This window comes from Porites lutea, chromosome 14, assembly GCF_958299795.1.
Source record: "Porites lutea chromosome 14, jaPorLute2.1, whole genome shotgun sequence".
Taxonomy (NCBI): Eukaryota; Metazoa; Cnidaria; class Anthozoa; order Scleractinia; family Poritidae; genus Porites; species Porites lutea.
In genome coordinates, this window is record NC_133214.1 from 2,135,717 (window position 1) to 2,160,226 (window position 24,510).

At 37.9% G+C, this 24,510-nt stretch overlaps 1 protein-coding gene across 5 annotated transcripts in view; it reads right to left on the reverse strand.

Annotated features, from left to right (window-relative positions):
• Positions 1 to 17,128, reverse strand: part of LOC140925189 (SPARC-related modular calcium-binding protein 2-like) — a 41,277-nt gene extending 24,149 nt beyond the window's left edge. The window contains exons 1-4 of one of the 5 annotated variants that reach the window (XM_073375155.1): positions 17,081 to 17,128; positions 14,333 to 14,487; positions 13,582 to 13,629; positions 5,437 to 5,661 (exon numbers count right to left, since the gene is read on the reverse strand). In XM_073375155.1, coding sequence (XP_073231256.1) covers positions 5,437 to 5,502 — 66 coding nt within the window. In that variant the 5' untranslated portion in view covers positions 5,503 to 5,661; positions 13,582 to 13,629; positions 14,333 to 14,487; positions 17,081 to 17,128. Of the gene's footprint in view, positions 1 to 5,436; positions 5,662 to 5,757; positions 6,056 to 13,581; positions 13,630 to 14,332; positions 14,547 to 17,080 lie in introns of those variants that run through there. The other 4 variants (XM_073375157.1, XM_073375156.1, XM_073375159.1 and 1 more) reach the window with 4 other exon arrangements.
• Between the last annotated feature and the right edge of the window lie 7,382 nt (positions 17,129 to 24,510).

A 24,510-nucleotide genomic window follows, 5' to 3' on the forward strand; every position in this document is an offset into this window, starting at 1 on the left:
TTTAAATCTTGTCCCTGGCGAGCGTCTACTTTTTTTGTTGGCTTATGCTGAAGGGAAATACTAGTTGTGGGGCTTTCAAAACATGATGCATGTGTTGAATGTAAATTTTAGGAATGCGAGTAGATGAGTTTTTAAATGGATGAAATGGGTGACTAGTTCCAAAAAACAAACAAACGATAGCTCACCCTTTTTGTGAAATTGTGACGTACTTCTCACATAACCTCAGCTAATAAAGATGGAAATGATTTTTTTTTAGAGAATATACGGAGATAATTATTACCAGTAGAGATGGTTTATTAGTATCCAAAGAGGTTTTAAAAACTTGACTTGTTAAACTTTGATAGCTCAGTTTTCACTCTATAATTTTACCTTCACTTTACTTAGTTTCGGGGGCTTAAAATAGCCTTGACGAAATAAGAGAAAGCTCGCTTTTTACAATCGAAACATCTAAAAAGGGTGATAACAAAACACTTTTTTATATCCACATACCAATTCTCCGCACTGGTCTCCGCACTTTTACTTAAAGAATATAGTTGAGAGAATTCGATAAAATGTACTATGCATTGACTTCAAGCAAGAGTTCAAGAGTTAACTGTTGAACAGAATTAGAAACAGACATACGGCAGACATTAAGCGTCAGAGATCGTCCTTTGAGATACAATTCTCACTAGAAATAAAAATATATCTCGGTTTTCATTTTATTTAAGCTGAGGCGGCGTCAGAACGCCGAGCGATTGAATTAGGCGACACTGTAGGCGAGTGAGAGAAGAAACTTGACCGTTGTAAAGACAAAGAAGAGTGATTATGATTAGGAAGATTGAACTCAGTAAGTATTTGACGTGATAGTTTCGGAACATATAAAAGAAAAAAACAAAACAAAACAAAACTTGACCAGGGGCACAGTGGCCTTCTGAAGAGTGGGTTTGGTAGAAGGGAAGGAGACGGATAAAAGATACATGACTATTTCAGTGTAAGGCAGTATGCGTACTCTTAATACGGCTGGACAAGAATAAAAACTTGGTTAAGTTGATTGCGTAAATCGCGTTGGGACTCTCAGCTCGCGTAGATCTCATTCATTTGAAATATTCAACTATCAACATTGAAATTAAGTAAACACCCGCATAAAAGAAACGGAGCGGATTATATAGCTCGGTGATATTTGGCCAATAAAGTACGTCATAGACAAGAACCAATTCAGCCTGACAAATGAAGAATGTGTGTACATGAAAAACGGTTTGGTTTCTAGTATGTGCTTTGGGCAATTACTAACATACAATGTGTCGGTTAAAGAAAATATCCATAACTCAGGCTCAAAAAAGGGATTGGATTTTCCGGAGTGGATTTGCCTAAATTTCCGGGGGGACAAGTGTGCCTCGGCTAAGAAAACAAAGTCGAAATCGTATGAGGATTAGATAGTTTAGCGGCGATTAAAAGAGGTAATTTTATAGTATTCGTGACCAGAGCGTCGAAGATTCTCGAAGTGGTCATGAATTCCTTTGAATGATTTTAACCGCATAATTGTTTACCTCAAAAAGTTTCAAGCAAAGTACAGCCTGTTCCAACCCATTGGACGGTTACTTTAGGTTTAACTTCATTATCTCAAGGGATGATTTCACGTTCTTGATTGCCTTTATCACTCATAGCCCTCATTTGGCCGAAACTGACTTAAAACTTAAGATATCGTCAGCAAGACTAGAGTCAAATTAAGGAGCCTTTTCTCCTAATTGTAACCATTCTAGAGATAAAAGGTTTACTATTAACAGCTCGTGTAAAAGGAATTAAAAGTCTAATTCTTTTACCTGCTTGTGAAAGAAATAATTGAATTATTTTCTATTGTTGAAAGAAAACCATCAATTCATGTTTTCTGAAGATTCGCTTGCAAGGGATTTAGAATATAGGGGCAAGTTGTGTAATAGTAACGTTTGATTAAGTTTACAGACCAACTGCTTTTTGTATGTTGTGACCATTTAAATGAAAGTTACTGAGTAGTTACAAGGTGATTCTTAGCTCCATTTTGTGTTACCACTTAAATGAAACCTCTTCAGCAAAATACTTATACGTTTCTATTTGTTTTAAAAAAATTATCGAAATTTATCCATGATTATTGCATTTTTTTTTACTTTGACTTAGCCAACTTTTGTGCCGTGTTAAACGGTTTAGCTCCTTGGTTTTCAAGTATTGACCAGTGAATTTGTGGGTTTTTTTGGCAATAATTGTGGTATTGACTCAGTTTGAAGAACTAAACTTATCGGCTTTTCAACTTGTTGGTATTCAAACTGCAGGTTAATACATCATAGACTAGACGGGCGAAATAATTAAACCCAATATTTTAATTAAAGCATTAATTGTGTTTTAAAACCTTGGAACTGAACCGGCATTCTCTAATTTTAATCTCGAGGAAAAATTCTTCCGAGCGAGACGTATATAGCGTAGCCCAGTTAATTTCTTATATTTTCTTTATAAAAGTCGTGGTTATAAGATTCTGTATTTTATACTTTGGAAAAATTCAGTCCACTCGGGCGATTTTTTTTTCTAAGCGTGCCAAATAAATTTACTTTAATTAATATCATTTTGCTATCTTGTAACGGAAATCTTCGTCGTATTGCTATATCCATGGCTACAATAGTCTAGCTAAACTAACAGTGCAAGAGACGGAATTATGGCCTTCAAAAAGTACAAGGCGACTGGTCCATTAATACAAAAAGACATGCTCATTTTTTACTGAGTTCTTTTTTAATGCCGGTTTTTTTTTTTTAAACTGACCATATACCTTAACCGATTACACAAAGAAAACATCTATAATTAGTACAATCGTTAGACAACTTGAGAGCTACTTCATTTTTTGCCAATAGCGTAGATCAACCGCAGACAAAACTAAAGAAAGACTAACCGCATTGATTTTCCAATAAGAGCCCATTATGGCTCTTGCTTTCCAAACATGGACACTGTGTATTTACTACGGTGATCACTGTACACTCCTACATAAGAGGAAAACTGCTATTTTTGCTAATAACAAAAAGGCAACAGAGAGTCTCACCGCAAATGAGGTTAATGGAAGACATTGCGTCATAAAAGTACAACATGCACACACACGTTTTTTTTATCAATACCACAACCGGAACTTGAGCAAAGAGAACGAAACTACTTTTCAGCTCGAAAATGAGGTCGAAGGAAGATCAAAAGAGACGGAAACTTCATTTTCTCCCGCGACGAAAGACGTGTGCATACGATTTAAAAGAAACTCCTCATCGCCATTAGAGGAAGGACTGAATGGAGACACGTATCGTAACATTACAGTGTAAAAATAGAAGGAAAAACATTAAATTATACCATGAATAAACAAAGTCGAGTAAATATTTATAATGCAATTAAGAAGATCGGCAAAAGCGGGGCACGGGTTAAATTGACTCTAGAATTTTTTTTCTTTGCAATTTAATCATGTATACTAAATTCCTTTCGTAGTTGCAAGCCTACGTCATGCGATGGGACCGGGAATCCTATCTTTTGAGTCTGCAGAAGAAATCCTTTGAGAGGACAAACTTCCGAATAAAACTTTTCGAGTGGTTCTTTTCTCTTGTGCGTTAATCCGCCCCAAAATTCATTTGATTAATCAACTTCGTTGCACTGGAAGAGCCAAAAAGGCTTATACTTCAAAAGAGAAAGGACACAAAAGCCAACGACTTAAATTCAACACGTTTCAATATAGTAATTTTAATACACGCTAATTCTGTCTTTACACGATATGCTGTCATGTCAACTGATATGATCGTCTTCGGCGTATCCCAGGTCATAACGTGGGCGCTTTCTGCAGATGTGAGCAGACCAAAGTCGGTATTCAGACGTTTTCTCTTTCAATATTTGCAGGGCCGATTAGCTCTTCAGAAAAAACGAAAAGTGAGCTTGATCAGCGTACTGACTGTGGCGTCCGACTTGGGGGATATCTGCGCGCTTGCACGTTCGTGTATGTATGCACAATGCAAGAAATAAAACCGATATGAAACGGAGATACGGATGTTATTGCACGACTTATCAGTCTGTCGAAGTAAAAATGGGTCACTGAACCACGGAAGTTCCCCAAGTGTAGGAAATAGCGGAACAATTTTGCAAACATAGGGCTATCTATCTTGTGGTGTTATGTGGGCAAATAAACAATTTATTAATAGCGGGAAAAATTCCGAAGATACCTTACTGAACCACTGCTTTTTGTCATAGTGGATTTACAAACCCTTAACATCAGCTCAGACCGGCTAATAATTTTCCCATTAGTTAACGAACAATTCTTGATCTTCACCGCCAACACGAGAGCGAAAAATTAACCTGCACAAAAGCACGTTTTGTTCGTTTTTGAATGATCAAGTATGACAACTTATGAAAAGAGACTCAAGTGGAACGCTAAGTCCTTTTACTCTGGGAAAACATAAACATAACCCCTGAGAGTTTGTATGTCGTGGGAGAGATTGCTAGAGTAGCTGATTCTTTTTAAAGTGTTAAAAGGTTTGAATGAAAACTGGCGAATCGTGCACCCCCGTGATTCCTTCGTAATAAGATCAGTAAGACTATGCCACATAATTCGGCCAATAGATTTCTCTCGCATAAGCCCATGACCGTATCTTGTTTTTCGGTGATCGAGTGTTATTGCCTCAAGAGCTAACAAGTGTCATTCTTTGCAAAGGATGTTGTTCAGATATTGGGCAAAGTGTTCTTAACGTTTTTGGCTGAAAAGCGGAAAATTAATTTTGTTCTTTGCTGAAGCGTGAGTGAATGTACAATAATATAAAAGACCGCCCTATGGGTAACTGGCCTCGTGACCTTGTCCAACTGAATTACGCCAAGTTACGTCGAAACACTTTAGAAATCCCTCCACTGAAAATTCTCGAGTTATTAAAAAATTCTTTCACCCGTCTCGTAGGCTTTAAAACACCATTAAGCGTTTTCTTGGTTCATGCGGTGTCTAAAAAGCCCCCATCCTGATCACAACAGCGCTGGTGAAAACACGCGAACTCTCTCCTGTAAACACGAGTAGTTCACTCACTAAGGCAAGTTTAAATGTGCCCTACAAATTGGGCTTTCATTATGTCATTTGCTATTAAACGAAGCTGTAGAGCGGGCTGGCGTTTGAACTCCATCTAGTTAATTAATGGCTTGTTTATTTTGCGTAAAAGCAACGCAGGAATAACATAAACTCTCGCGTTTTCATACACAACACAGCGTGTCAAAAATGCCACCTTTGCGCACAGCATGAAAATGAAAATGAAACAAAGGGATGTGTTGTCCCGTGTCAGCGAAGATAAAACACATTTTCAACGTTCAATAGCGATCTGTCACTTGCTTATTAATAATACTGAAAAAGGAGTTTTCTGTGTAAACTTCATTTGGCCGGAAACAACATCAAAATTTCACTGTAGAGGTAACTGACCGCTAATGAAGCAAACTTACCTGGAGGCGAACGAGTAAGCAGAGAATCTGAAGAATTGCTACCATAGCTCTTGTCTTGTCCTCCATTGCTGAAGTTGGCTCCTTGGCACTGAAGTTCTTTACGTCGCTACACAACACTCTTTGCCTGTTACAATCCAACTGAACGAGCCAGTCTAGAACAGTGGCTTACAAAGCGGATCCAAGAGCCAACTAAATCCCTGTAGCGGATATTGTGTTACAGCCACACTATAGAGAGACAAGTTCAGTAATCGTTTTTAAACAAAAATATCACCGACCATTACGAGTAATTGACACTGTTTGTTTAGATCAATAGTCACTGACGTTCAGCTTTTGCAAGTAGGCGACCTGGCGTTTATGGGTTAAAATCCGCTTTTTTTCCTTAATCGGTCACTAGTCGCGACTGTCCAATCCTAGCAGCTAGATTCCGACTGACTTGAGCAATAATGCACGATAGACGAGCACTGCAAAGGCAAATGTTCGCGATCTTTTATCGCTGAGCGCATTCCTACTTTCCTTATCTTAACGACTTCTGTAATTGTTTACAGGAGCGTAGAAATTGGTGCCTTGCTAAAGAGATAAGGCACTAAGGCTTTCCCTGCCTAATCAAATGTCAAACCAGACAAAATTCCCATATTTCTTTGTATAAAATGTTGAAAAATAATAAAAAAGAGCATCAAAAATGCAAAGTCCAGAAGAACATTGTGGTCCGATTTTTCATCCTAAGGAACATTACACCAATGTAAAGAATGTCTATGTTTGTTTGTGACCACAAGAAGATCTAAATCTACTCGTGTTTCGTTGTAATTAATTTAATGGGTAAAAGAGTTTGATGAAATTATGATGCGATCAGCTTCTGCTCCTTTTTAAAATCTAAAATACGGAACCAACATTAAATTAGAAAACAATCTTATTTGTTTGTCACGCACCAAAACGCATCTACGCTATCATGTGTCACTGAGAGAAATTGAAATTCGCACATTTCTGACTTTCTAAAAACCCAGGGTCCATAAAATGAGTTCAGTTCTAACTTAAAAGCCAGCAAACGAAATTCTATGGAGTTACCCTTCAAATGAACCTCAAAGGCAGTATTTTCAAATGGTACCATCTATTTTTTCAGTACCAAGTACAAAATGGAATTTGGAATTTCATCAGTTTTAATTTATTTATAGAAACTCTAGCAATGAAGGATTAAAGCTCTCAAGTGTTCGTGGTCAAACCTTGTTCAGTTCTTTCCGCAACACCTTTCATCACAAGAACAAAGAAACTGGCTCTTCTGTAAAGACAACTGATCTGATGTTGTAACAGGTTCTGCTAATCGGTACTATAACAAATACAAGGATACAAGTGCGGCAAATATGCATGTTTATATTGGTGCCTTAAAGGAATACTTAAGAATTGAAAGAGTTGCTTCCATTGTGAACTAAAGGCGCCGGAAGACTTAAGAAGAAGCCAGGCTAATAACGACAACGCGTTACGCAGAAACTGACCAATGATATGGTTGACTTTTGATTTCAAAAAAAATTTTCTCAAGTGTTGACGCGAGGGGTAATCGTCTCTGAAAGTTTAAATGAAGAAGGAAATAGAGTATTTTAAAGCCTTTTCTTTCGAGGATCAGACAATACTAAAATAGCAAACAAAAGCCTAAGACTGGGCTATCACGTGTTCTTTTTGTAAGTAAATGGAGTGTCCGCCATTCGGGAAAGTTTTCACAGACGGGTGAGAATAGCCTAGCTCTATCCTATCGCCCACACAACATGATATTTTATTGTCGGCTTTAAGTAAACTTTATCTCTCCTATGCGAGAGATAAACGCCATAAAGATTAGTTGGCGGAGTTTGGCGTCGTAGCAGAGAGATGCTAAGCCGAAAATTCCTCGACTCGAAAAAGAGTAAAACTGTGGGCCTAAGAGGAATGTCTAGCGGTCGTCGGCAAACACTTATATGCTGATAACCAAGTTGCAGGAAAATACAACTACGCTGAAATGAAGTCATAAAGTAAGAATTCGTCTGTTCTTTATCTTCTTCCGTATCTAAATCCCACTATAGTTACACCATGTTAGTTCAATTTGCAACTTTCGGATGGGAAACTACGATATAAACAGTAACAAAATGTCGACTTCTGTATCTTTGGCTAGATTCATAGTCTTTAGAATACTTTCTGAAGTATGTCCTATTTTGACGACGTTTTCTGTAAAGCTTTCGATGTATGTCACGAGCATGCTTAAAACTATTGTTAGATTACTCAAACAAGAGCTTGAGTGTGTAAATTCGCTAATCTACGCGCGCCCAATCAAATTATAAAGCACAGAAACGTTGACAAAGACTTGAATTGCGGAACTTTATGAACCAGACACGAGATTTATAGTTGATTAGGCAATTGAATTTTTGTCGTTGTTTGTCAGGTATTGGAATTTCGACCGGAAATTTTTTGCCATAGGTACTTGCTTTCTGGATTTTCCATTTCACTTCGAATGACCGTTAAATGCATTTAATATGCAAATATTACGACATACAAATGAATACCTCAGTCGACAATACGTATCAGACTGATTGGGCTTTGCACTACTTAACAACTGATAAAACCGTATAAAACGTACTTACTGGCTTAGACTTAAAATCGTCACTTTTTGTTGTAGCTCTTACTATCGTTCCACTGCCCTAATATTCACACTCTTGAAATATTTTCCGCTGAAAAACAAGGACGTTCTCAAAAAGACCAATTGGTTATTAACCTTTCGTTGGAAAAAAAAGGAAACAAGGGGCATAAACCATGGCATGAACATTGACGCCACCGTTTAGGACCAAACAGTAATGAGGTGTTTTGGGTTTTGAACGCGTGCCTAACCGCGTTTCGCGTGCGCCGCCTACGACTTTACGGGTCTGTCGAAAGGCAACTTCCGCCTTTTAAGCTTTGACGGCTGCCGGTGAGTTTTCATCGTATATAATTCTTGAGTGATGCAAAATTCACAGACAAAGTTCAGTTAGTTTTGGTTAACCATATGATAAAATAAACCGAGATGGTTAATTGCTGACTGACCTGAACTTAGGCGTTTGTCGGACCGACAAATTTGGAAGCCTTTTTGGTATCTGAAAAATTCAACCGCTCTGAAATCCCTCGTACTGTTATTAAAACCACTGTCAGATTATAAAACTTTACAGTTATTTCTTTTTAGCGACTGTATGAAGATAAGATAATTAAGTTATGAGTTGAATAGTTAGCTCTTGAAATGCCAAGGCTGCCTTAAATTACCATTTTAAAGTACTACCCAGCAGCTGTCAATGAATAGCCACACTTTAGCATTTCATACATAGACTCAAGTTTGGACAAATAAAAAGTCATGTCTTACTCAATAAATGCAAAATGAAAAAGTTAAGCATTCCACGGCAATATTCATTTGGGGATCCCGCAAAACTCATAGAAATGTAGTTATTTTCCTCTTTGAATTGCAAGTTATGCCGTTACTGTAGTGCCGATTGCAGTAAATGTCACCCAAGCCTTATCAACGCTTAAACTGTTTGAAATCGAGATATACAACTTATCTTTGACATAGATCAACATGCAGCATGTCTCACTTTGCAAACTTCTCGTTATGTTTATTCTTAAACCCAGAAAGTAATTCAGTTGTTGATCAGCGCTTCTCAGTGAATCAACACGACAGAGGCAAATATTTTGTCGCAAATATAGTTCAAAAATTCCAAGCAGTTCACTTCAGGTCTGTAACCATGGAAACAACTGGGTCGTGAAAACTACTGTAGCAATTTTTTTTAAAGATAACTTGGCAATTAAAGCGATTAAGAAAAGCAGAAAGGCTACCAGACGAGCTTGAGAGAAAAAAAGCGCGAAAAGCCGATTTCCTTTTTGGTGGAAAAATAGAAATGGAGCGGAGTTGGAACATAAATAGAACTAGTAAAGTGCAGACAGATATGAACACGGAGAGCAAAAAATTTTCCTCCCCCCCTCCCCAAATAAAAGCTACCTCTTTCTCATTAACCCCACCTACCCCTCCCTTCGTGAATAAAAAGTTGAATCATTTATGAAACTAAGTCACGACAAATACATCGCATCGCCAGACAACGACAACATGAATACATGTTGATAGAATCACGAATGACTTTGTCCAAGAGCCGATTATCATTTTTCGTTGGCCTCAATTAGTTCGTTAAGATTTCGATAGATGTCTCCGTCTAGGTAAAAGGCAAAGAAAGCACAGGTTGAAATTTGAAACTTATGCTTTCTAACATTAAACACTCCTTTACCCTCGCAAAAGCGTCATCGTTTGTTTTTATGTTATTTTACATGGCTACAGTACTGTAACAGTGGTTTAACAAACCTGACCTTGTCAGTGAATCCTTCGATGTAAGAGCATTCAACGCAAAACTCATCTGAGAACAGCGGCTTTCGAATGGAGCTACTTATTTGATGAAATTTTCCCAAGTGATTTCTTGGTACTTTTGCTAAGACAGAAGCCATTTGGAGTGATAAGTAGATGTTTCCGGCCCTTTTTTGCCTATTGATGCATACCGTGACGCAATTGCAAGTCACTGACAAGTTAGGACTACTCAAGCCGTGTGTCTGATGTGTTAATGACCAGTGTTCAGCTGTTCTACTTACGAATGGTGACGATGCAAACTAGTCAAGCCGATTCACACTTAGATAGTTTTGAAGACTTGTTCAATCAATCCTTTTGGTAAGCCTGTTCGATCTCAAAAATGAATATCACTTTAAATACTTTTGTGTGTTCTACACTCAGTGTTATTGCTACGGTTACGGAAGCGAACAAGGAACTCTATGAGCGTTTTCTCAGCACCGGTTTCGATATAGGCTCGATTACCAGCCGCTGTTCGGGAAAATGAGCCCACACTCGAGGATCAAGAAGACCGGACCCGGGAGACGGCGGAAATCGAGCCTAGTTTCAATACACTTCAGACTGATTTCTTATGATGCTACATATTTATGAAAACAATTTGTTTCCAATCGAGGAAACCTATGTTAAGAAATCATTCTCTTTCTTCTCTTGAAATTTACGTGTGATCATTTCATCGTGTAAAATGCAAAAATTGAATATTGGTCAGTGTTTAAAATTGATGCAATGACAAAGAAGAATATAACTACGGCGCAAAACAGAACGATCCAATCTCCTTTTAGCTTCTTGTTTTTGTTTACTTTTTAAACTGTCGTTTGCGAAACTGGCTAAGTATTACCCTTCTTCAGAGTTAAGAGATGCTTATTTATGCCGAGCCGGTTGCACTCGTAACCATGTTATGTATCAGAAAGAGACAGGGACCGGTTAACACGCGCGCATTATTTCGTAATTCTAAAACCTTTAATTTGATTATTTAAACGCACATGTTTAGATACACTGTTCGTGCTAATTAAACCGCAAAGGGAGCCAATAACCCACAGAGGGCAACATGCCCCATGCTTGGCCTCTGTCAAAGTGTTTTCATGGACCGGTTTATTTTTACATACATTTTAGAGAAACTTTTCCCGCTAAAACTAAACGTCACTAAAAGATAAAAATTCTATTTTCAGGTTTAAGGTTATGCTGACTAGTTTTCTAAACTCGCACCAAAATTGTTCTAAAAATAGACCAGTCGGTATGACGTCTCAACGCAAGTACGTAGAAGCTGCTTGCTCCGGGCACTACCACATTTACTCATGTGATCCTCACCCAGGTGGATTAGCGGATGTTTATAAACCGACAAAACCCTAAGCTAATCTTCAAATTCAGGAGCCCATCACGTCAAATTAGAATTTCCAGTGGTGAGAACAAAGATGCTGACTCTTTATAATACATATAACTACAAAATATCGACAACATAATTATTTTGAGATCGGTCTTCGTTGGTTTGTTTGTTGCTTCTTACACAAGCTTGAACAAGCCAGACAACAATGTTTATCGGGGGTGGCGGAGGAAAAGCTTCATTTTTCCCTTTACAAGAAGATAATGCCATCACTAAGAGGTTAGGAATGTCATTGAGAGCAAAGTGTCTCAACAAATTTTGTCATCGATTGTACCCTGAAATAGACGCTTTATGGGACGGTGAAAATTGATTTACAGTGATTTCAACGACTTCCTGGGGGAGAGATGAATCTTATCCATTGCAATAAACGTATATGATTGCGCTTTTGAAAACAAACAACTGGACGATCACACGAGCTATCTTAATATAGGAGTCTTCAAACGTTTCCCTCTTCAGTAATTCTACAATTCTACAGTTTATGAGAAACTGAACAGTCTTACTGTACGCCTTTGTAAAATTCTTAGCGTTTCCGATGTGACGTTAATTCAACGGCGGACTTAATTTCAAAATCATTTTCCTTAAATCACTGACAGAAATTACGCTAAATCATCTGTAAATCTTATCAATAACAGAAAGATGCTTCCGATGTCTGGCTTTTTTGCTGAGATAATGTCTGGATGAGATTACTGAGTCATACCGTACTTATAAATATATTTTTTTATAATCCTCGAAAAACGCAGCATTCTTGTGATTGGGTGTGGCCTTTACTTTTCAATTCAGCTATTCAAATGAAATTAAAGCTGTCATTCTACAATTCATGACATTGAGAGTGAGAGAGAGAGACACCCTATTTTTGGTTCATTTAAGAACTAACAACATCGCTACAAAAATATGGGCTCCAAGTCAGGCATGGCCGTTGATGTCTTATGATTTACGAATTACAACGTTAAACGGCGCAACATGGACAGAGAAAAGAGCCTTAATTACTGTTTATGCATGCAAGATAAGCTGTTTTGAGATTCGTTTTGTGTTTTTTCTTTGTCCCAATATCACTGAAAATATGGGTACTTGCAATTAAAAACTTGACACTTTAATTTTCAGAAACAACGGTTCTGATAACGCACAGTTTGAAATTTGGACAACTTTAGCATTTTATTAGCATGAGTTGAGAAAACTCTCGGAGAAAGCGTCTCTCGTTTCTTCTTGCCAAAACAGGAACCTTATAATATCCTCAAAGCCTCGTCTTTGAGTGGTCATCAACGCTGATTCGAATCTATTATAATCTATCTGCTCACAACAATGACGTAAGCTAAAAAACTCCATTCTTTCTGTAACTAGTAAAGTAGCCGGCTGAGACCTACGAGAGGCTGACGTTGAGATAATCGGATAGACTTTATATTCGGTTTACATCTGATTAGGTTTTTGTCAATAAATTTAAAAAGATAATCCCTCGCAAATGCTTAGCAATTCGGACGCAAGGAATTAAAATATATTACTGAAAAAAAAAATGGCCCCCGCGTACTTTGCTGCTAGACAATCATGTTTTACAGGAACAGGTCGCTTTGTCTTAGTTTATGTCAAGGTCATGTATTCCATTTCTGGCTCCCTCTTAATCGTGTTACATGTAGAGGAAAATTAATGTAAACTACAATAAAAGTGCTTAAAAAGCGCTGTTTGAGATTACGTCTGGCTCAGATTGTATAGCGGTGGAGATTTTTGGGTGTTGCATATAGATGCAGTCCGTTTTCCTAGTTCCATACGAGTCAATCACGTGAAATGATACCCTTTTCAACCTTTCCGATCATTAAAAAAGATCACTCTTCCCTTCAAATGACCTATTTAAAAGGCAACACTCAATTTCGCATTTCGGCTGAACGCAAACATATCAAGTTTCATCATTTTGACAAAAGTGTTGAGGTACCTTTCCCAGTAAAAGACGTGCAGGCACGCGTATCCAAAATTTACCAACTTGGCCAAACATCAAACAGTCAAAAACTTGCGAGATTTTCATTTTACAACATGTTGTTAGTTAAGAAAATATACGTATTGAAGATACAGTACTAGTAAGAAGCTTTTGTTTCAGCGGTGGACGCAAGAGCTTTAAGAATACATGTACTACGTAAACGGAAGTTCGATTCAAGAGCCTCCTCGCAAAATATAAAAAAAGACGCTGTTATTCTTGCCTTCTGATAGACACATAGCTCATGTATTACATCAGACATTAAAGTCTTTGTCAATGAAATTCCATGTAGATCAATATCAGTCTTCTATATGCCGAAAACGTCAGTTCCGATCCTTAACTATTCAGTGTATTTAGAATCACAATACTGTAAAAAACAACTGTACTTTTCCCAGCGGAAAGAACACTGAGATAACAGTTTTTTTTTACTTTGAATCTTACCTCACAGTCAGTGTATCGTGATCGGCTGTCAAAGTGTCGGTGTGTTTCCTGCAGAAAGCAATATATAGATTTTATGCTTTTTTGTTCATATACGATCCTTCTCCTTTCGACTTATCTTGCTGAAAATGTAGACAGCGACTGCCGTGGGAATAAAGTTGTGTCATTTGGGATTATGATCGTGTCTACCCTTCTTAACTTCATCCAACCCCTCCCACTTGTGGTTTTGTACAAATTACAAGTACAAAAAAGGGCATACTCTAGATATCAGTTTAATTCTGTTTTTGTTATGTCGATGTCGTATTTGCCTTGTTTATCATCATTATTACAATAATAAAAATTAATAAGAATTAATGCGGTCTGTCGCATGCATTTACCCTCTTTGAAGCTACAGTTCCCCGGCATCATGCGGGCCTTGATCTGTTATCGTAACAAAGTCACGGCCTTCCTTATTAAGTACTTTTCAACACTTGCATTCGCGCCCCAAAGATGCTATTTCACAAGATAAGTTGCGACAATATTTTTTCAATACTCTCTAATCCGCAGATTTCTGTTTTTCACATCTCACGTACTCAATATCTGCCGACTAATCCGCACAGCGTTTATGCCAGTATATTCTTTGTTGATTGTATTATCCTATGGCGTAAGAAACCTCTCAAAGAATCATAAGACCCAACACACTGTTGCGTGCTTCATCAGCGGAAAATAGTGACGTTTTAAGTGGAACACACTACATATAATGTTCAAAGTTTACCTTTGACGATGGCCTTGACTCCCTCAAAGATTTAGTATTGTCGTTGCTGTAGTTTTCTGGAATTGACTGGACTGTGCGCGGATAATCTGATGATTCCTCTATAGCCTCCAAAGCTAGACTGATCAAGTACTTCTCTGCTAGTAAGTATTTCTTGGCTAAAAAGAGGATTTGTAATCTTCAATCAATAAAGGTCAACTCTTGATTCCATCACAACCCCCAATGAAGTGTGGGCCCCAAAGAAGACAAACGCATTTCTTGAATTTTCTATTTCGCATACCCATGGTTTCGGTTTCACTTAACAATAAACGGAAATATAGGTTAAAAAACAATTAACCTCTCTTTGGAGCTCTCTTTGTTCCAAACGACACGTTGATGTCTCTTCACAATATGACGTTAAATTCTGAAACGCTTTGCAAAATGAACTAATATGCGTTGGAGACCTCGTTGCTTCTTTCCTATTATTCTATTATTAGACAGCAAGTGAGAACCAATTCCCTTGTATTCTCTGCGGGCAAAGCGCAGCGCCTACAAGTCTAAATAGAAAAGCACTTAAAAGAAAAGATTGATTTATGACATAATTTTTCTATTCTCTGTAACAACAGACCACGCGTTAAATGGCCGGATGAATTCTTGTAAATGCCCTAATTAGCTACTGTTAAGTTATAAAGCGAGGAAGGTGCTTCAAAGCATTTTAAAAAGTCCGCTTAAGTTTTTCAAGAGGTTCATTAAAAACGCTATTTCATGTCCTAACCAGGTGATATTTTTCAAGTCCATTCATATTGAAAACTAATTTAAAGTCTCTCAAAGTCTTGTTTGCATGTGGAATATTGGTTAACTGCGCGGGTGAATATAAAGTCATATTAGACGAGATTAAAACAACAGATTTGCCCAGGCGTTAAGGCGTTAAAGGCTAAGCAAGTGTTTATACTACACTGGCAGCATGTTAGTTTTGGGCCCTGTTTCCGCCCAATTTTCATCTAGGCTTAGCACGGCTCCCGAAAGACGAAATTGAAACAACACAGTATAATCCGCCAACAGCAAACATTGGCTTCATTGTTGACAAGCTAATGATGAATCATTTTTTTCTAGTCATGCTTGATATTAGAGAGACCATTAAAGAAAACTCGTGATTTTTTGCATGGCATTATACTTCCTGGTCGAAGGGTTAAAATGGCGATGAAGTGTGGACCTTGGTCCGGCTTAAGTGAAGGTCAGCATTGGCTGTATGTACAGACCGGCAATAGTTGCAATTTCAATTGAAAGAGATTACTCTGTCAAAAGCACATCTTTACCGAATTAGTCTGTAGTGTTGGCGTCATAAACTGACTTGAAAGTGGATCAGCTCTGACAAGCCTATTGCCGATGCCCCGCAGAGGACATCCGATTTCAAAGTGAGACTCTTTGGCGCACAATTGTGAGTCTTTACCTACCTGCTGCGGGATGTATAACATATGTTGACTTAGGAGATATGTTCAAAAGTGCGAGAAGAAGACGAAACCTAAACCCGCTGTAGGGTATACAATAATGTCCTTAAACGATTACAGATTTTTCCCTAGCGGTTTTGACAAGGCGCTATACTAAAAGGCCAATGAATAACTAGGAGAGATTTCATCATTGGTAGATTATCTTGTTTTGTGCGAGAAATCATTGAGTGAAAAATGCTGAAATTAAACCCCGTCAGGCGACAAAAGACAGTAAGTGAAAACAATTTTAGCCTTGACTATGAGGCGATACAGTGCCGGCAAATAATGGTGCCATCGTGCGCGACTCACTCGAGGATAAATACTTTTAAGCAGTTGAATACTTCTTAGCCCGGAAAGACGTTAAACGTATTCACAAGTAGAAAATATTGAAATAAATAAAGGAAAACACAAGAAATTGTCAACAAACCTTAAAGAGCTCTCTGAATAAGCTCCTACAGGGAGCTAGCAAGTGTGCGCTATGATCTGAGATGAGCTCCTTACCCGCACGCGTGCTTAATAGAAGTTTAGCTTTCGGCTTCACAAGTGATTTTTTACCTTAAAAGAGGTGACTAAATTCGAAGAACACTCATGGAATTGTCAACAAACTTGTAGGAAAGAGAGAACTCTCTTTGGACTCGAAAGTAAACAGCTTAATCATGTTCATTGATGTTTGTAAATAAAGGTAATTGCCCCATCACTTTGAGGCCAAGGACCCAAATAGGTTCGCGCCAATTGTTTAACTGGTTGATTTATCACCAATATCATAAACTACCCTTCCACGTAATTTTTAAGTTATCAAACTAATAAAGATGTGTCGCATTGATTCAATTAAGTTCTTGATGCAATTTTTTATGCTACGAGAGCGGTCAAAAAACCTAAAATCGGTGAAAAATATGATTTAAGCGCAGCGACACCTTGGAAGTAACATAACGAATCGCTCCTATACCTGAAGAACTGTTATCGAAAACGTAATTGCCGTTTTGATCTTATTTAATTTATATTTGTAGCCGACACAGTGTCTTTCTGCGTTCAAAATATCTTAAGTGAATATCAAATTCTTTACGGTATTAGGAACTGTGGGCTGGATTGTGTTCCAGAAGGCTTTATACAGTAAGGTCAATATGGGCTCTACATTTCAAGAAGGCTAAGAAACTCGTAGAAGATATGATTAACAAAGCATTTTAGCCTTAAATCGCAATATGCACGCAAATATTAGTTTAAAATACAAGTTTAGAGTTTTGCTCTACTAAGTACCTACACTGATAAAACTTAAGTAAAAACATACCAGGCACTTGAAAAAGGTGTTCTCTTGAGAGCCTTATTACTTACTCTGCCTTGAGAGATTTGGTCAGCAAGTGTCGAGTGTTATTGTAAGACGGTCACAGAACGGAATAGATGCGCAACCAATAGATTGCTGTGAGTATCCGTTCGCCTGATGCGGTCAACAGCACATAAACGAAATGTGGAATGTTGAACTGGTCAATATTGCTCACATGACCTTGTAGCTTAAGCAGTTGTCACCTTGCTTGTATCGAGTTTGTACTTAATACTATTGTTTTTGAGACATTCTAAGAATAGAAACTAATTCACTGAAAAACCGAAGTTTTAGGTTGCGGTGCCATCAAGGTTGTGTTCTAACCGTTGTAATTAGAAAAACTAAAAGCTCTTAATTAGAACCAAAAGTACCCAGAAATGTCCTTAATTAAGTTAAATCATCAAAAAGTCATTAGTTTTCATTATAGGCTAGCTGAAAGCACGAATCAAGTAGTGATTTTTCAACGACAAAATACTGAAATTGTTAACAAGGTGCCAAGGACAGAGTTCCTCATGGCCCGATTTTGCGGGAACTAAGAAAACCGATCAACAAAAAATGCTATAGAATTAAGGCTCTTTTCATTACATGATATACATAACGAATTCACCTCGGCCGAAATTTAAAACCAAACTATTCTAGGCGGGGTCAATGCGGTTTAATTTGGAATCGGGGTATGATCGAGAAGGAAGTTGCTGGAGTTTATGTTAAAGTCAGTACTAGGTGGTTGGTAAATAGAATGCATTCTTTTGGGGGATTTTAGGCCGCAACTATTTCCTTGGCAAGTACTGCAGGCCCTTTTGTTTGAAAAAAAAAAAGTCTTGTTGTTTCTTCTCTTTCAGCTTTCAACATTATGCACAAGCTTCAAGGAATTAATATTTAAAATGTAAAAACATTAGCTTTGTATTAAAGGAGAAAAATATGCATGACAGCCGACCAACGTTGTCTTTAAAACATATGGTTGACTGGTATTATAACATAACTTTGGTAGATTTGAGGTTTTAAAAGGTTATAAAGGCCGTCGTAATTGAAATGCCGTGCTCATAATACTGAAAAACCTCCTAAACATGCAAAAGGAGAATGTGAGTTTTTAATTAACAGAAATGCAAACAGTTTTTAACATTTGCACGTACATCGTAGAGATAAAATCGTCTATAGCAGTTATTCACGAATAGGTCTGGTCGTTTCTGTGTCATTCCAAAGGCTTCGGTCTCCTACAGTATTTTAAGTTATTACGCCCTTTGGTTTGGGCAGGAATGATATTAATTTGAGCAGGATGTAGACAAAGCTAAGACTAGTTTCGGAAAGGCGACGTCATTCTTTTGAAATTCGGAAATTTACTCGTTCCTGGAGGCCCGGACAATATTCTGCTAAATGGTCCTAAAATACGAACTTAGTGATTAATCGCAAAACTCTTTGTTTGACCTGGCCCCAAAATTACAAAAAAAAAACTGATTTTGTAAAACACAGAAAAAAAAACTTGATACCGCGTGAAAAGATGTGAAAGAACTGCCAAAAAGCTGCCATAATGCATGACCACACATTATGATTTCCTCTGCAGACCTTAAAAGTTAGAATTACAGTTCATGTCTGTATAATTGACTCTAGGAGCGTATAGGTCAACAAAGAAGGTTTTAGTGAAGTACAACAAAATGTTTTAGCCATTCCGTGGGTTTCTCTAAACATACATGGTTGGGGGGGCATTGATGAAATCCCTGGAATTGAAATGCTGTAAATCAAAACAAATAAGTTTTCTGTATCAATGTTACGCTTTTCGTCCTTTTAATTGATGTAGCGTCTTCTATTCTACAAGGGTCAGATAAGGTGTCATTCTGCAGTGACTTATTTTGAGAGTGTTTTTTTAATTGTGGACCTCAAAATTAACAGGCGCTTTTGAGTGAGTAACCCGTCTAGTACTCGTAGTTGTCTTGCTTGCTTATATGAAAGCGCCGCATATCGATAACATATATACTGGTTGTGACTTAGCAGAAACATTTGCTGGCTTCTTTCTACAGCATCATTTTGGTAATTGAATTAGCTCCATGACTTTGCTGTGCCATTTAGCCCTGCAATGGTCTCCGTTGAAGCCGACTTATTAACTTGTGCGGGCGGGCGACTTTTCAAAGGCTAAGACATGACTATTGTTTCATAAACTAAACGTATAGCGTAAAACGCCGTAAACCAATTTCACTTTAAATGTGCAGTAATTCTGGAGAGTTAAAACAGCTGTGAAACCGCTTTCTTCATCATAAGCGTAGCCTGAAGGAAACTACTACAATGTATTGGCGACTCAGTTTTCTGTTTTTTTTTTTAAATTTTTTTAAAATTTTTTTATCTCAAATCAAAGTCGAACTGATGTAGACGTAATCAACAAACTGACTTGATTCCTCGCGCAGAAAGTGCCTCTTCCATCCATTTTTTTGGGCGTCTAAACCAAAGCTGATTGCACGAAAAACAAGAACTTAAAACAAACCAATCCCTAAGCAATAGTTTATTTGATTTTGTTCAAGAGGAGATTCTTTCTAGTTTCTGCATTTTTTGCCCAAGAGTTCACAAAAATCCTATCAATTTTGTGGAATAACTTCCGAAACTTTGTAATTTGGGAAATTGATCAAATTGGCTCTAAGATATTATATGATCCTCACATTAAGGATAATTTTACCTTTGAAGTGTTTTTTTAGTAGTTTAAATGGATTTATTAGAAAGTAACTAAATTATCTACTTAGAAAACTGCGATATCTACAAATTCAAGACTTCACGCCGTCACTTTTCAATCACCGATATTTAACTGGGCGCCAGATTCTTGCTTAAGTTTGGGAAAACCTTGTCCCGTCATGCATTCTTAAAACATTTCACGGAAGTTTGACAGTAAAGGCATTCTTTAACAATTTTACAGGTCATTTCTCCAAAAATGTACACAACGTAAAACATTCAGTGAATGAACTGAATGAAGCAATGTTTGCTGAAAGTGCCATATTTTGCGCTTGATGTTTGTACACACTAGTTAATGACGTTGATGACGCAAAATGCTTGCAATCACACGATCACTTCATCGTTTCCCACGTAAAACATAATGAGCTGACGTACAAAGCTCACCTCATTGCAGGAGATAAGTAGTTGTTTGTCATAGATACGTTAGAAATTCAAGGAATAAAATATGAGGTCAACAACATTTAAGTCAATTTGCGATATTAATCATTTAAGTTTATAACAATGTTCTTAATTACCACGCCATAAGTGCTTAAGACTTCCAAATTGATAAAAGCTTTTGTCTTCATGCATGGAAACTGTTAGAGTGGTTTTCGTTTGAGTGTCGTAAAACCAAAACCAAAGTAATTACTCTGGCCAATCACATAGGACACAGACAATACATTGAACCAATCAAAACTCGAAGTAATTACATGTGGCTGACGCAAAGCGCGGGAAAATCGTGCGAGCGCGTCACAATCGGCTTTGGTTTTACTTCTGGTTGGATGAAAAGGTGGCGCGAATCTTTTAAGCCAATCGCATCGTGTAGAAAGTGCAAAACCAATTACTTTTCGACACTCAAATGAAAACCGCTCTAACCCTTGAGTACGTTACAACGTGTTTTCTCTTCGTCTTAAGGGCCGGAACCTATTAATCATTTACTTATAAAACGCTCGTTATTTATATTTACATGGTCTTAACTTAAACCATCTAAGAACACTTTTTAAAGTGGATTAAGGTACTCAAAATAAAACTTACAATTTTAAGTGCGAAGTATTTGAGGTAAAGTCAAAAAGTTATCAACATAAAGAGTATAAGCTAGAGATCAAAGAGTTACGTTACGACCACAAAATCAGGCTAAATTACTGCCTTTCAATTTCTGAAGGTGAGGTTCACGTGAAAGTCTTCGGTAGTTCCTTAGTCGCTCAATAATATCTGTAAATTCATCAAAATGAACTTGAGTACAAGTTCACGGATTTAAGCTAAAGATGCAAGGTGGACAAGAAATCCTCTCCGTGGACTGAGAAGTTTGAAGATCAGAAGAAAAAAACGTGTATTTAGCTGGCATAACACTAAATTGGGACCGGCAATAAGTATCCGTGTAACAGGAAAATCGTTCAATAAGAACCACCAACACCATATTTTATGAGCCCACAAGACTGATCACTGACCCCACCCAAACCCTTGTTTTCACTGAAACCGCATGACACCATAACCTGGTTGAGGTCGTTGTTATCTCGTCTTCCGTCTAAGAGTGATGTCCGTCTTATAGAGAGTCAAATAAATGGAGTAAAGAAAGGCAGGGACCAAGGCACCGAAGAGTCCGTCATATAGTCCATCAAGAGAGAATGGACTGTAGCGTTTTAAGCCAAAAAGGTCTTTCACCTGTTGGTTTCAGATATCAATTATAGTAAAAATATATGTATATAGTCCGGCGTAACATTCTCAACGCAGGAATTTCGTTTACCAAAAAGGAATTTGAAGGGAGAAAAACGAAAGGAATGGAAAAGAAATGAAACGATACATTGCCGATAAACAACGAACACTGAGACCAGAACTTTTTCAATTTAAATGCAATTAAGATTTAATATGTTAAATTTATTACACTTTTTAACTGTCCGTACGTAGAATTGAAGTTTGTGGTTCTGAACGGGAAATTTAATAGCATTGTAAAACGGCCGGCCGAAAAATCGCTTATCTTGTAAGAGGCACATATGAGCTATATTTTGTTCTTAGTTCATTGGCCAACAAAGTTAGCTTTTATTAGGATTTCAACAAAGTAACTTTTTATCACATGTAATTGCTTTAACTTTAGATCGATCGGTTTCTGTACAAATTTTTACCTTTCACTGTATGAGAAGTGAACTCGAAAACGTACCTCAGCAAACCGCCTGGGGTTTTTCCAACGACATACTAGAACTTTTCGGCAGTATTTGTCACGTGACTGTAAGCGTGGAATTTGGTTTATGCGCACATTTCGAACACGTCGAATTTGCTTACGACAGAGGACAAGAGTTTGAAGAGGAAAAAAAAGTTGCGGAGAGGTAGATAAGGAAGATTAATGCCGGACAGGAATGGGGCTCAACAAGTTGTTAGGTTTTGACCCTAACATTTTGGTCAGTATACGTTTCTCTGTTGCTTCTCCGAGCGCACCAACGAAAAAAGAAATTATCCGAAGTAGCAATCTTCGTTAGAAAAGGCGAAACGATTTACCCTCCAAATAACGTGAATGAGTCACACAACGAAAAAGAGTGCAGATCCTGTTTGCAACTGATTTAAGGTCCCTTCTTCAAGACACAACATTTTATGAGGGTGAAAACTAAAAGTGTACTAACATATTAGTGATAATATACATGAAAAAATCCTTGAATCTGGTAGGCGGAGAGCAATGCACTTGTTAGTAAACACAGTGCAAAAATGAGGAAACGGAATGCAAAAAGTAGGAATTACATAAAATGCAATTATGTAGGAGAACGGAGCACTGCACATGACTGGCTAATACGGTCTCATACAATTTTGAGACTTTTTGAAACACACACTCGTGTAAATAAATTCCAAATTGAATTCGAGGTCGTGTGTTCAAATTGTCTCGTCAGTTTGGATTTGTCTCAGTTATCCAATCTTAATCAATGACATGAGAAGGGGCTTGAAAGAGGCTTGGCTTGATGTCTCAGAATTTGGAGATTTGGAGGGGGGGAGGTAGCCAGGCGTATTTTGGGCGGGAGAAAGCTGCTTGTTTATGTTCTTACTGTTGAAGCCGCCATCTTAGATTTTATGACAGAGGAAGATTGGGGAGAGTAGAAATCGCTCCCTTTGACTCGCCCCATTTCCTCCTCCGCCCGAAGAAAACGCTAGGGGTTGGCAAGGGGAGAGAGAGAGGGGAGGATAGAGGAAGTACGCCCCACGACTTCCCAGCCCTACAACAATAACATGTTGTTTAGCGTGTTGATTTAACAGACTCATCCCCTTGGCTTGACAGTCATAGATTTTATTTACACCATACGATTCGTGCTGTAAGCGTGTCATCATAAGCACCGCATGCGAACCGCAAAGGTTTTCAGTGTAAACTAGCCTTAAAACGTGCTTTAATATACGCTGTTACGTGCGTTTAAGCTCACCGTTGGTCCGGTGTATTTATCTGTGGAAATTACAATGTAAGCTGATTCCGCTGTTGAAAGCCTTTGCCATCAAACATTCACTTTGGCCCAAGCGGAGTACTCTTTTACACAAGTAGATTCCGTGATTGATACTTTAAATCATTGAAATTAATCAAACTGAAGATCAATTTATTTCCGTTTCTAACATAAAGCGAGGATGACTGTATAGTTAAAGAAAGAAGCCCAGCCATACCTGAAGAAATATTCATTGAAAATATACTAATGGTAAAACCTAAATTTAGTGTTTCAGACACGAATCACCATGATCCAGCCCCTTTTTGTATTTTCCGTTGGACCGTTGCTCTATTTTAAGAGAGCGATTTTACCAGAAATTAGAGTATTTCCTTACGAAATGTCAACGAACCAAATCTCCTACCATTTTCCTTGATATACAATTCCAGTTAACTCTCTAATTTGTTTTTTTAAAGTAAAATTCTTCTTATAATGTTACCATTTACACAAAAAATTATGTTCAGCAGTGTTCAGTTTGAACTGTTATCCTGCCGCCATTATTAATTCGCGCTATTCTTTTCGTCAAATTTTGCACTGAATATTCCAGTGGTATTAGACGGAATTAATTGTTTTGCCGCATACAATGCCTTACGTTGGAGTTCAGTCGTGCTGACACTAGAACAACGTACTGAGATCAATGTACAGGGGCGCTAAATGCTTGCGAAAGATAGGTACAGCTGTAAAACGTTTGAAAAAACATCTTGCTGTTTTCACTAGTGATGGGTCTATATATATAACCGAATATATTCCCAGTAAACAGAACTTACGCTTATATCATGTGTCTGGCAACGTTTCACGAAGGTTGGTAGCGGGCCCTCTTAGATTTCAGGGTTTGGAGAAGACAAAGATCCGGCAATGTCAAACCTTCCCCACCCCACCCCATTTAAAATTGCCGGGGAACTAGACCAAGCAGTCACCATGTCAAACCTTCCCCACCCTATCCCTTGTAGAATCTAATCGGCTCCTGACTAGACCAACTATAAGTCTTTGAATATGTGTAGATCGAGCTTATGTTACAACACCTAAATTCAGCCAATCAGGAAGCAGGAAAGCTTAATTCAATTTTGTAATCAAAAGTCACAACTTAGCCAGTGGCTCCAAATCTATCTAGCCAATCTAGAGTTACAGATGCCTTCGAGTTGAACAGTACCGAGCCAAATCGAGGGTTGCGCTTTTGTAGGCTCGCTTCCTTTTCGCCCATCCTTTATACTGGACACGTTCTTCTTGAGATTTTATGCTGCACAGTGTTGACAAATTGTCATTATT